We start from the raw sequence: 13,910 nt of genomic DNA, 5'->3' as shown, positions 1-13,910 counted from the left end.
CTATGTCTGTTGAAGGGGACAGAGAGCGGTGCAAGGAGATGCTATGGGGTGATGCTGAACAGGAGAGATGCTTGGGGATGATGCTGAACAGGAGAGTTGCTCAGTTGAATCCCAGCATCTCTCTGGGGCATGCCTAGGGCTGACATGTTCCCATGTTTGGTGTCACTCCTGGAGTGCCTTTCTCTTCCAGCCTGACAGGATCCATCCCTCTCCCACAGAGCTGCTCCAGGAGCACAGCAGCAAGTGATGGCCATCATGAGACCGGGCCCTGAAGATGGTAAGGGGGTGCAAGTGTGTCACCAGCCCCAGGACAGTGCTGCCTTCCCTGCCTAGGGGCCAGACCCAGCTCTGGTTGAGGCCTCTTGCCCTGTTTTTGCTGGAACAGTCCATGCACAGGGTGGGAGAGGCTGCTTGAACCTCTGGAGCTCCCTGGCAATTCCTCACACTGAGGAAGCACCAGTCCCTGGGGTGGGCAAATGGCCCAGCCACAGAACAGAGACCCCAAGGAGGGGATGCACAGTCTGTGCTGCCTTGGGGGTCCCCAACCCTGCAGCATCCTCAGCTGTAGCTGCTCTCTCAGCCTCCTCAGAGCCCCAGCTGGACCTGGGGAAGAAGATGAGCACAACACAGGACCTGATGATTGAGGAGCTCTCCCTGCCCCACAACCGCGGCTCCCGGCTCTTCCAGCAGCGCCAGAAGCGCGTGCAGCGCTTTGTCTTTGAGCATCCCAGTGGCTCCAGGCAGGTGGGTCTGAGGGCAGCCCTTCCCTGGCCCTTGCAGCCTTTCCAGGGAAGGAATTCCTGATTCCTGGCAGGGTCAGTGCTCTATCTGCAGGGCAGCCATGCTTGGCTGTCTGCTATGCAGAGGTGAGGGGAGAGATGTCCTGGTGGGCTGGGCATGGAGGTGGGCAAACATGGGGTTCAACATCCACCAAAGAGGAGGGGGATGGTGCTGATCCCCCTCTGCACCCACTCACTGTCTCCTGCAGCTCCCAGGGCAAGGGGCAGGTGGCTCCCACCACCCTGGGAAAGGTGGTCCAGAAGGAACAGTGAATGAACAGATGGTGAGTAGATGGAGGAAGCTCTGAGGTGCTTTCAACCACCCTGAGTCCCAGATGGGGCAGGGGGAGCTCCCCTGTGCCTGTTAACTCTCCCCTCCACAGGCAGGTGAGAATGCTGGGGGCCAGGAGAATTATCACTCTGAGCTCCACGTAGCAGCATCACCCCAAGGTGGCCCCCCAGAAGTACCCAAGAAGTCAGAGAAGGTCTTGCATATGAGCAAAGTGCTGAACCCCAGTGCCCTGGCCCCAGGTAAGTCAAAGCTTCCTGCACCTAAACCCAGCTCTGCTGTGATTTCAGCAACAGGGGCTGGAGGCAGTGAGCTGCTGCTTGCTCAGGGGTCTGCCCAACCCTCCCCCAGAGATTTTATATGTACAAAAAAAAAAAAAAAAAGTATATATATGTTACAGATTTTCATTCCTGCCCCAGTAACAGGCCGTGGCCATGCAGAGGCCAGGTTGTTCCCAGCCCCCTGCCTCAGCCTGGCTGTGGCCCCTGCAGCAGCCCACACTGTCTCTCCCCTGCACAGGGTACTCAAGTCCCCTCAAAGAAATCCCCCATGAGAAGTTCAATGCCACTGCCATCCCCAAGGGCTACCGCTCCCCGTGGCAGGAGCTCTTTGGTGCCAGGGACAATGCCGTGTACAGCAAGAACCCGCCGCCCATGAGACCCCCTGCGTGGGACTTCAGGAGCTTCAACAGGTAACAGACACCACCAGCCACAACAGCCCTTGGCCAAGCCCTTCAGCCTCAAGGAGCACCCACCATCCTGCCAGGGAAATGCAACCATTGATGCCCTCTTTATAGCCCAGAGGGGCACAGTAAGGGCTCAGGATGCTCTTTTCCTACTCAGGAGCTCCTCTGTGGCTCCCTGCAAAAGTTCCTGCCTCCAGCAGCTCTCCCCCAGATCTCCTCTCAGCTTCACTACTGGGCTCACACAGCCTTAAGCAGCTTGACCTCACTGGGTAACCTCAGGGATGAAATTTGGGAGGACCAATTCTTACAAACATGGCCCTGGAGTAGGAATCACTCCTGTTCCCAGCTGGGCACAGCTCTGGGCTGGGTGGAGGAATGACACAGTGCCAAGTCTCTTTCCTAATTTCCTTAAGGTATTCAAGCAGCTGCTGGAAGCAGTGGGGGTATAAGGTTAATCTTCCCACAGAGTGCTAAGAGGTCACCAGATTCCTTCCAAACACCTGCTTGAGCCCAAAGCCTCCAGGCCAGGGGGTTTCTGGTGGCTCAGCCTGGCAAGCTCCCTGCCCCGTGGCTGCTTCTGGTGGAGCACAGCTGGTGCCCCCTCACACCTCCAAATTACACTGGGGTGAAGGGTGGGACCCTGGAGCAGACTGCCAAGAGAGATCTCCTTTCTGGAAAGGAGTTTAGTGGGGATCCAGGAGATGGAGATCTGCTGGTAGCAAAGCATCAGCAGCCCATGGCAGAATAAGGAGAACTGAAGTTTTAAGCTGAACATCATCCCAGGGAATCAACAAAAAAAGTCCTGGCTGTCCTCCTCCCTGAAAGCCCCTGTGATGAGGATGGAATTACATTGGCTTTGGTGGCCTGGCCAAAGTCACCTTCCAGTAGTCAAGTTCCCACTGGAGTTTCCCCCTGGGACACAGCACTGGTCTCCACAGACCATGTGCCAACAGCAGCAGCAGCAGCTCCCCTGCACCCGCCCCAGGGCTGGATTTGAGGCATGCTGTGCTTTCAGCACTTGGCAGAAGGGGCTGTGGGGGACCACAACCCCTCCTTGTGGGAAAAGCCAACCTAAAGGGCAGAGATGAGCCTGGCCACCACCGTCCCTTTGCTGCTCTCCTCCCCCTCAGCCCTGGGGCTTTGCCCTGTGGCTCTCCTTGAGGAGTTTGAGCCAAGGAGGTGCTGCAAGGGGAGAACAAGGAGCTGCTGCAGACACTTGGCTCTTTTCTTTCAACATTTTGCCATGTTTCTGCCTCAGGATTTATTTATGGACAGGGACTGAAGCAAGGGCATGTTTCTGAATAATACTCTACCCTGTACCATTTCTCCCCTCTCACACACTGCCTTTCTATTTTAAGTCTTCAACTGTAATTTAATACAGATGGATGCTAATTTAACTCCAAGCCTCTTGCCACCTCCTCTAATTCTTCAGTGAGGCAGAAAGATTCAGAAAGCCAATCTGCTTTTAACTGGGCTTTTCACAATTTTCCAAGCTTTTAAATCACTTCTCAGTTCAAATACCAAGCCACAGAGAAACAAACTTTTTGGAACAAGCTGGCTATCAAAAAGCCAGTGGTCTTGCCTAAGGCTAGCTGAATCCCAGCACAGCTCTCATGGGTCACAGAGCAAGGGCAAGTCCACCATCTCCACAACAACTGCGTTTATGCAGGCTGATTTATCCACAATTTAAAATATTCGGACTGATGCAAAAACCTGGGCCACCTTGCTAAGATGTGCTGCTTTAAGAGAGAGTGAAAACTGAGCTTTGACAAAGACTCTCTTTTCCCAAAAGAAAGTTCCTAGAACAAACTTGTCTCATTTGCCTTTCCCCTCTTATTGCAAAACAGTGCCACGTTATTCATGTTCTAGCTGTGCTTCCCAAAGCAAACATTCCCAGTTTTGCCTCACTGATAACTCAGCCCCCATGTGCTGCTCCAAAACCAACATTCTTGGCTTTTTGGGGGCTGGCACACTCTTCCCCAGTCCCTTTCCACATTTCTCCAGAAAGAGATGACAGCTCTTGCCCCCACACTGCTCCTCCTGTTAGTCATTGTTCAGGAGTGGTCCCAAAAGGCAGGATGGAGGGAGGGCCAATAGGAGCTGCATGTGCTGGTGTGATCCTGAGCAGAGCTGTCAGCCCCAGCCCTCTGCAGGACATAGGACATGCAGATGAGGCACTCTCAAGACCAGAGGTTTGTCACTGTCACCGGTCTCTGAGTCCAAGCCCTTCCACGTGCAGAACACTTCTCCCAACATCCAGGCATCAAACCCACTCTGCAGGCTTGAGTTGAGGTGGGCTCTGTACCAGAGAAGCACCCTGCTGGGCTGGCAGGGCTTTAACAGTGTGCTGGCGAGGAAGAGGAGGGTTAGGCAATGCAACAATGCTACATTGTGCTGGGCTCAGTAAATCCAAACTTATTTTTTCCAACACCTTCACAATGCACCCAGCCTCTCCTTGTGACTAAGTGTGCTTCTCCTTGTGCTGCAGGACCCCAGCCCCATTTGACAGGGCGTTGGTTGGTGAGCTGTTCTCCTTGCCCACTGTAGAGCTGGATAACCTGAGTGTGCTGGAGGTGATTTCCCACAGGCCCAACTTCAACAGGGTGGCCCAAGGCTGGGTGCGGATCCTGCCGGAGAGCGAAGAGCTGTAGGACGTGCATTCCCTTCCCCGTGGCCATGGATGGATCCCTCACTGGACTTGGACACGCTCACAGGGGAGGGGAGGGAGGGCAGGTATCCTTCATGGGAGCTCAGCTGGTGGGCTTGGGTCAGCATCTTTGAGTGGGGTTTGAATGAGCTCGAGTGTGGGACCATTCTGAGCTCCCCTTGCAGTCAGTGCCAAGCCAACCAGCCAAGTCCTCGCTGTTAATCCAGCAGATCCCCGCAAGCACCCGTACAAAACATCCCGTACAGCCTGTCCTCTTCCCTGCCTCATGGAAAACAGCAGCACCCCCAGCTGCAACACCCCAAAGCTGCCTCACTGCATCCTCACTGGCACACGAGACCTGCTTGGACAGAGTGCCTTTGCAGAGAAATTCCATCTTCAGGACAACTCTGAATCGGTCATTCCAGTCAGGACGCAACGAGGAGGTGATAATGGGAGAGCAGGAGCAAAACAAGTTACTTGAGGCACTGGCATGTTTAAAGCAGCTACCTTGAGCTTGGCTGGACAACAAGAACAAATGAAGGAGTGGGAATCTACCTGTTAACCAACACAGCACAGCCACAATAGAGGGGAGAGGAATGCTGGGAATTGGAAACTTGTGCTCTGTTTTCCAGAAGCCACTGGCTAGCACTTGGCAGCTATTTCCCCCTTCCTACTGCTCTTTGCATGTCTCGCTTGAACATCTAATCCAGGCTCTCTGAGTGACTTATGACAGATTTGCTTCCTGTAGCTGGTCAATGATCAGGCCCTGCAAAACCACACCAGTGTGAGGATGCTGCTGGGGTGTTCTGGTAACTTCCACACCAGTGGGAAGGAAAAGCAGCACGGCCATACCTCCAGAGCAGGGCACAGGCTTCCCTGGGAACGTGAAAATCAGCAATGAGGATCCAACTACACCAACATTTCCAGCAGTGACACACAGTGGGACATGCAGATAACAACAGCCTACAGTCACCAGAATACCTGGGGAACCCCATTCACAAAAACCTCTGACTCAACACAGGCTTCTTTCAATTGCTTTTGTCAAGTTCTTAACATTACCCTTTCTTATACTCCCAAAAGCACCAGGATAAAAGTTCCTTTTTCCTCCACTGTGGTTAAATGGGGTAAGTAAACGTTGTGGTAAAAATGCAGTTAGCAGCTGCCTCATTTGTGAAGTTTGTAACGCTGTGCAGAGCAAACCCCACGCAGGGATTCTGCTGCCACAACATATCATTCAGGTGGGAAGCTTTCATTACTCTGTTTCCCACAGAAGCAGGAGGGGGCAAGCAAATGGAAAGAAAAATGGTTTGTTCCTTAGAAACAATAAATCTGTGATGCTTAACTGCTGCCCTGTTCCAATTCCGTTTCTCTCCTCTTTGTCCAGCATCTGCAGAATCTAGGCACCCCGGGTAACTGGCTGGAAATAATAAATAAATTGGGATGATGTGAAGCCTCCTGCATGCCAAATCTGTTACAGCACTCACAGGTCCTGGCTACAGACACTCTGGACCAGAGCAGTGCAAATGCCACAGCCCTCTCTCATCCTCCAGCATGTCCAACACCACCCTGGGTGAGCTCTCCCCTGACAAAAACAGAACTAATTACCCACACCCAAAGTCCAGCTCTTTCTCCAGAGAAAGCCAGCCTGTGGTGCCACAAATGCTACACCTCTTCTGCTTTGTTTTCTTGTCTTTTTTTAATCAAGAAGTCAGGAAAAAAGAGGGAGGAAAATTCTATATAGTGGTAAGGCCAAGCCATGGGTTTGGCAGGTCTGATGAACTCGTTTTTCAACTCTTATTCAGTCCTGGTTTAATACCTCATTAGAATAATACATCATTAGTTACCTGACAGAAAAGTGTCTCTGGTTACATTTTAACAGTCCATAACATTCCGACCGAGGACATCAAATGGCTTGAAAAAGGTTTGGTTTTGTTTTTCCAGAAGTTTATTTCAAAAGTGTGCCAATGGGATACACAGATAGCACTGTAATTCTGGTACCCCAGACCCACAGACCCCTGACAGCCCTTCTGTCTGTCCCCCACCCACCCCCCACACTAACAGAAAGACCTGGAACATATCAAGAACCCGATTATAAGTGGAGACACGGAGCTGAGCTTGCCCTGTGGCTGCAAGCAGGGAAATAAGGCATCTCTAGCTCACCCACAGCTCAACATATGGTGCTACCATGGTAACTAGAAAATAACATTTACTTCAAGGATGAGAGTGGCAGGACGTGCTAGGGGCTGCTGTGCTTTCCTGCGTGGGCACCCATCCTCTGGGGATCCTGGGATGGGTAGTGGATGGGGCCTGGGGCTCTCATGAAGGGAGGTGGGGGCCCCATGGCATGGAACATGTGTGGTCCAAAACCTGCAGAAACAAAAGTTGGCAGCTTCAGGCAAAGCAATAGAAAACCTGATGTGTGTGTACTGATGCTTCAAAGTGCTGATACCACAGCTGGCTGACAGCTGTGCCCCACAAATGTGCACATCTCCCATCTCCCTGAACTCCTGCCCCTCTTTTCAGTACAACTAGGGCCAATCCCTAACCAACACACATCCTTACAAATAAAAGCTGGTAGGGGGACTGGGCAGGTGTCTCTAATATCCATCTAAATCCTTTCTACTCAACCACAGAGCAGAGCAAATGCATCTGTGAGAGTCCAAAATTCCATTAAAAAGAAAAAAAGTATCTCTGGAGAGATATATAGAGAGCCAAGGACATGCCAGCATTCAACCATCTGCAAAATTACCCTTTGAAGTTTGGGTTAATGTGGCATTTACACAGCCAGCAAAAGCACTGAGTAGGTCTCAGTACCAGTAACAGTGATCTCCAACATGCCTGGGAATTTGCAAGCAAATACCAACCACAACAGGCAGCTCAGTTTAATTAAACTGTGCTGACAGCTCAGTTTAGCTCATCCGTTTACACTGTGTGATCAGGGACGAGGAAAATCAGCTCAGGGCATGCATCAGTAGGGCAGCATGGCCTGGCAAGGAGGAAGAGACTGTCTAACAGTGAATTTCACACCCCCTCTTGAGGGGGAAGCACAGGTACCTGGAGGCGGCGGTGGAGCGATGCCAGGAGGAGGTGGCAGGGCAATGTTCACCACAGCTGAAGGGCCACTTGGAGGTAGATTGAAGTAATTTGCAGAAGCCTCCTCTTCTGCAGCTGGAGGAGGGGGGAGGGCTGCAGAAAAAGTACATATGGTTATGAAAATCTCTCAGGCAAGACAAGCAGAGGTGTCTGCCTTCAGAGATGGAGCACAACACACATTTTCACAAGGGCAAACTCTTGCTACTATTGCATGTATGAACTGGAGTGAGAAGCTGAACTGCCCTGAAATCCCAGTCACCAAATTCCTCCATCTGAAACCAGCTTTGCTTTGTCCATCATACAACACTCACTGGACATTAAAAGCATGGGTTGCAAGTATCTGTGAGCTAAGTAAGTTGAAGTCAGCTTTAACTTTTCACTCATCACATAAAGAGCTCTCTTTTCATCAAGGATCTGTTGACACAGCTCATCTCCCATCCAGCTGGATCTGCTGCAAACCTACTGTAACTGCTCTGGGCTCACCACAGCCTCTAACATCCTGAACTGTAACTGCTCCTGGAAGTTTAACTTCCAGTCTCACTCATGGAAGTGGGTCAGCATTAAGTGTTTCAGAGATGGATACAACTCCCTTACCTCCAGGAAGTCCTGGAACTGGCTCCAGCTTTATCCCCGATTCTGTAGTGCCTTCCTTGTCCTTTTCTTTTCCTCTTGCTGCCTGGGACCTGAAAAACAAACAAAAGTTTGAGAACAAGGATGAGAAAAGCAGGCTAAGGAGATATTTACACCAGAGTGGCTTCGCATTATCTATTCCAGATCCGTTTCTTCAGGGCAAAGATGAAAAACTCACAGAACATCAGACAGATGGTACCAAGTTTGCAAACAGTGTTTACAGGAGATGGACTAGGAGCAAAGCTACCAAAACTCATCCATAATCCTCAGCCAAGAAATCTCCTATGCTACTTGTGTCATCTCCAAGCCAGATCCCATTGTAAAAAAAAAAAATACAAGAGGACTCCAACTATTTACCAAACAAGTATCAACTTCTGCAACATACCCAATCCTGCCAGTCAAGTCTGTAAACTGAGAGAAGAACTTACAAATCCTCCAGGCTTCCTTCCCCAACCCTTACCTTCCCCATTTGACGTTGAGCCTGCGGCCGTTGACGATGAGTTTGTTGAAGGATTTCTCAGCAGCCACCTCTGCAGCCTGCCTGGTGGCAAACTGGATGAAAGCACATTGCTGCCTCTGCACCACCGTGATCGTCCGGATCTCCCCAAACTGGTAGAAGTGATTTCTGTACAGGACCAAAAAAAATTATTATGATTCCCCACTCCTCCTACTCACAGGGTACAGAGCAGGTGAGATAGGCATGCTCAGAAACTTCATCTTCTCCATTTCCAGTTGAAACTAATCATTAGAAATCAATAATCAATCAGTTAATCATAATTGGCCCTCCATGCAATTATGGAGCAATTAAAGCTCTGCAGCAGCTTCTCTCACTAGCTAGCTAGATACAGGAACTCCTTGTAAAAAGGGTTCCGCAGTATCCCCAACAGCACAAAGGGATGACTCATCTTAAAAGAGATAAATTTTAATCAAAGCATTTGAAATGCTCCTTCTTGTTCTCCAACAAGCTGGCACTCCTCTGCACTTGCCCACCAACCAGTTCCCCATTAAAAAAAAACTGAAATCCAGATTTATTTTTGTTCCTCACTTGAAGAGCCATTATCAAAGTGTCAAACAAAAAGGCAAGGGCAATACAGATTCACCAACACACCTGAGATCTGATTCAGTGATGGTATCTCCAAGCCCTCCAACATACAGTGTAGTAATAGTCTTGTCTTCAGGAGGATCTAGACGAGGCATGGTTGATGCTCGTTTCAGAAGTTTGTCAGCCACAGGATCATTAATTCCATAGTAACGATCCTTGATGTTCTGGTCAGCCAGAGGATCATCTGGATCTGTAGGTTTCTCATGTCTAAGGTTCAGCAAACAAAGCACTTTATAACATCAGGGATGACTGAATGGATTAAAATTACTGTAGCTGCCAGTTTCCCTTCTCAAAGCCTCGGGTCAATTATATCCTTAACCCTGTCCACATAAACATGCCAAAATGGAACAAAGCCCTGAAGACTTCAACTGCAGCCAGGACTGCGTCAAGTTCTGAATGAATGGTGCTTCTGACAGCTCAACACTCAGCACTACAAAACACAAGAGCTGGGTTTGAAACAGCCTCTTGTTCAAATACAAAGATCCCTGCTTGAGGGGACTGACGCCACAAAAGGGAAAAATTGACTACACAAGAGAAGAGCTGCAGTCACTGCTTTGGCAAAGGACACAGCCAACTTCTCACAAACCAACTTGCCACCACAGAGATTCATTTGCTGGCACTGGATGCAAGTGTTGCCTTGACCCAAATCACTGTAGTGTCTCATGCCCACTGCAGCATCTCCAAGGGAAGCTGCATCTGACCATGGTGAAGAGATGGACTGTCCAAGCTGTGTCTGTACCTGTAGGGACACTCCTCTCCTCTCTTGCACTCTCCTTTTACCCAGAAGGAACAGATGTGAGGACGGTTGCGTTTGTAGTATGGAGTGGTTCGGGCCAGCTTCAGCAGCATGTCACTGGTAGAAGTAGCTTTTCCTAGTGCACCAACTGGTCTGGTGCCATCAGAATTGGCTATCTAAAAGCAGGCAGAACACAAATAATTATGAGTGTATCAGCACTGAACACTAATGCACAGAATAAGAGCAAGCAAGTGGTTTTAAGAGAAGCTAGGTCACTGCTGCCCCTTCTTCCCCACACACACACAGGCACCCAAAAAGCAGGATCATGGCTAGCTACACTCACCTCTCGCTCCATGTTCTGGGTGTAGTACTCTTTGTTGACGTCAGATTTAGGCATTTCATCCTTAAGGGAGAGTCCTGCATCCCGGACTTGGATAGGCAAACCTAAAATGAAACAAAAAACCCCAACCAATCCATATGAAGAATAAGCTGAAAGAGCAGAAATAGTGATTTCTGCAATCTGCAGTGACCAGAGGTAAATCATCTGCTACTCAGGGTAAACACTTTGCCCTGAAGAGACAAGAGCTGTTCTTCTCAAAGACTGTGCAGTGCCAATAACATGCACACATTTAAAGTGATTTCATCAGCTCCCATTTCAGAGGGCAGCTCCCTGTCCTGGATGAGGTTTTTGGGTACACACCATATTCCAGGTCGAGCAGGCAGGTCTGACAGACATTCTTCAGCTTGCTGCAGGTCTGGCACACTTCTGTCTTCTTGAAGCGCATCCGCACGCCGGGGCACCAGCGGAACACCGTGAAGGGCCTGGCACAAATCTGGGACACAAAGGTGGCACTTGGTTCACCCTGCACACAGCTACTGTCTGCTTCTGGCATGGAAACACACTCCAAACTCATCCAGCTTCTCCAGACCATAAATACAACTTCTTTGTCCTAAAGCTAAGACTCAGAGCTGAGGAAAAACTCATTTCTAATTGGGGTTTTACTTTGACAGGAATATGTGTTAGGGAAGCTGGTTTGTTTGTTGTTGTTGGTTTTTGTGGTTTTTTTTTTTTTTTTTTTTGCTGTTTTTCTTTTTATTTATTGCATTTATTTATTTAAATGCAGATCTACTCAAAGATACATAAATTCTCTTTGATTCCAGGTGATGTCAGTGTGGAGCTTCTAGAGATGAATTACAATGATGGGTACATCAGGCACCAGCACAGCAGCAACCTGGAGGAGGTTATGAGAGCTTTGGTGCAGAAGAGTGATGCTCCCTCTTATCTCATGGAATGATGCATTTGCTTCCTCTGCAGGCACAGCTTGAGTACACAATACAATCTCAGTATGTGCAGACTCCAAATTATACCTTTTCTCCACCTCAGATGAAAACTGATAAAAGGGCAAAAACCTCCTTTAATTTTCCTCAGTCCAGGCAACTCTGAGCATTTCTTGCTCTTGGAAATAATTGTGGCTTATTTCTTGGACAGCCAACACAAATCATCAAATAGCCATGAATAACATACAGTAAAACCCAAACTCCAGGTATTTTGCACTTCTCAGTAAAAATAACAAACTCACCCAAGAAAACATGGATCATTTAAAATCCTGCGATAACTTCACATATAGTACAATAGTATTTGCAAAACCTCATTCTAATAAACATGAAGATTTGTTTACACAGACTCAGGATTTGCTCAATAATTTTACTATTTTAGAACTGACTCTGTCTAACAAGCACAGTAGACCGACCTAAAAATTTAAGTAGTTACATAAATATTTTAAGTTAACCCAGATAAGCACTCTTCTGAAGCTGACAGTTTTTAATCATTAAAATGGATTGTTCTTAGATCTGCACCAATTTTGACAATATTTCTTCAAAACACACAAACATACCTTGCATTCTTTTCCATATTTTTCTTTGGTCTGAAATATAAAAAAAAAAAAAAAGTAAAACATGAAACATATAATTGATATGATAACACAGTGGGTTTTTTCATATTTATGCTTCATTTAGACTCACTCATCCCTACGTGTTTGGCTTACACCTTGGAAAGTACGCAGGACAAAAAATATAAATCCTAAATACTTTCAATACACTTTTGGTTTAGAAACTTTCAAGTCACAGAGTACTTTAAGTCCCACCTCCTGTACTGATGAAAGGTGAGAATGAAAAGGAACATTATCAGCTCTTTTTAAGGAAAGATGATGTTACATTAAATAACCCATGGAAACAAACAGGTTTTGAAATATCCCCTATAGTAACATTAGGGTTATAAGAACAAACCAATCTCTCAGAAAATTTGTGGAACACGAATGTGGAGGTAATGTCAATGTAGGTCATGGGCAACCAGGCCAGGCAGAGAAAAGCAACAGAACGTGGGGTGACTCACCCTGCACAGAGCAAACCTAGGCAAACAAACAGGAATTTAACCTTCATAAATCACCTTTAACTTAATTTTAGAGGTGCATGTTTGTCGCATTTTAGAAATTGCACTAATTAGAATTTGAGCAGTTCACAGCTCTCCATGTTGGACCTTGCCAATACTAAAATTTCATTTTCTACCATTTCCTGCACTCCAGACACTGGACTGGATCATCTTCTCTTCTCTGTGATTGATTTGTTCTTAAATCACACCCCTAACTGTGATATTACACACCAACAACAGCTGGAACCAGATCCTGTTGTGCAGAACCAGCTGTTCAGGAGTGTGTGCTCATTTCAGCACCTCCTCCTGTACCCAGCCCTATTTCAGTCCCCAAACCCACAGTTTTAGGGCCACCATAGAGAGAGAGAAGGGCTGCAGGGCCCAACAGGCACCTACCATCCGAATGTAGGGATTTTCTCCAAGACACGTCTGGCACAGGATAGGGAAGTCCTGAATCGAGCAAGAAGAAAATTAGGAATTTGTAACAAGCTCTGCCATCACAACAGCATTCAAGTCACACTCTGAAAAATTATCTAGTTTAACTCATCAGACAAATTAAAAAATGCAAATGGATTCAGAGACACTGGGAGACCTGCAAGCCACGACCCTGGCCCAAATTACTACAGAATCATAATCTGGTCGCTATTGGAGCTTGGAATAAAACTTAGAATAACCGAATAAAAAGTGTATTCTTGAGAAAAATCGTATTCTTGCGTTGTGAACCTGTCAGTGCCCTGTCAGAACCTGCAGTGTCAGGACTGCAGCAGGTGACACCGCCCCCGTTATCCCTCAGCAGCGATTGTCTGCACTGGGCCCACTCTGGGGAGGCTTCAGCTGGAAGGGACGCGGCCAGGGGCACCCGAGAGGCCCAGCTCAGCCCCGCAGCTGCTCCAGCCCCTCACGGCGGCGCGGGGGAAGGAGCGGCGGGCAGCTCGTTCCCTTTGGGCCGCAGGGAGAGCCGGGGAACCGCGGCACATCCCCCCGGGGCGGCTCAGCCGCAGGTGGCGGGTCCCCAGGGAAAGCAGCGGGTCCCCAGGGAGGGCAGCGCGTCCCCAGGGAGGGCAGCGCGTCCCCAGGGCAGGGGGCCGCCTCCCCGCACTCCGCCCGCCTCGCGGCCTTGCCGCCCCCCGCGCTCCCGTGGCGGAGCAGGGCCCCGCCGGTCCAGGCCCGCCCCTCCCGGCTGCCCCGGCCCCTCGCGGCCGCCCCGCTCACCGCATCCTCCCAGTTCTGCCGGTTGTAGGTGTTGGAGCCCAGCGATGTGGACATGGCGGCCCCGCTCCGCTACCGGCAGGCGGCGGCCGGAAGTGACGCCACTTCCACCAGCGCTGTGACGGAAAAGGCGGGCTGTGGGAGCGGTGACGTCACAGCGGCAGGGGGCGCTCCAGGCACGGCTCGACGGGCGAGACCAAGCGCAACGAGCGGGGGAGCACGGGGACGAGACCATTGGGAAAAGCGGGGGGAGCTCCGCCTTTTGTGCTGTTTAAATAATGAGTGTTTTGGAATAAGAGCCAGCGCACAGAA

General features: G+C 49.3%; 2 protein-coding genes across 2 annotated transcripts; one reads left to right on the top strand and one right to left on the bottom strand.

The window, feature by feature from the left end:
* The first annotated feature begins 246 nt into the window (after positions 1 to 246).
* MYOZ3 (myozenin 3) lies at positions 247 to 4,404 on the top strand. The gene is made up of 6 exons (XM_066560415.1): positions 247 to 277; positions 590 to 744; positions 989 to 1,063; positions 1,163 to 1,310; positions 1,588 to 1,759; positions 4,242 to 4,404. Exons 1-6 carry the CDS (start codon positions 247 to 249, stop codon positions 4,402 to 4,404), a joined length of 744 nt encoding a protein of 247 aa, XP_066416512.1.
* Positions 4,405 to 6,322: 1,918 nt separating this feature from the next.
* Positions 6,323 to 13,694, bottom strand: RBM22 (RNA binding motif protein 22). Its single transcript, XM_066560069.1, has 11 exons — positions 13,602 to 13,694; positions 12,786 to 12,839; positions 11,857 to 11,886; positions 10,662 to 10,794; positions 10,305 to 10,405; positions 9,965 to 10,137; positions 9,232 to 9,432; positions 8,584 to 8,748; positions 8,088 to 8,176; positions 7,455 to 7,586; positions 6,323 to 6,767 (listed from the first exon to the last, which is right to left on the bottom strand). Exons 1-11 carry the CDS (start codon positions 13,653 to 13,655, stop codon positions 6,637 to 6,639), a joined length of 1,263 nt encoding a protein of 420 aa, XP_066416166.1. The 5' UTR covers positions 13,656 to 13,694; the 3' UTR covers positions 6,323 to 6,636.
* Positions 13,695 to 13,910: the final 216 nt, after the last annotated feature.

The sequence above is a fragment of the Molothrus aeneus genome, chromosome 15 (assembly GCF_037042795.1).
Source record: "Molothrus aeneus isolate 106 chromosome 15, BPBGC_Maene_1.0, whole genome shotgun sequence".
Lineage (NCBI taxonomy): Eukaryota > Metazoa > Chordata > Aves > Passeriformes > Icteridae > Molothrus > Molothrus aeneus.
Note: the sequence above shows the minus strand (reverse complement) of the source record. Positions and strands in the feature narration are given on the sequence as shown.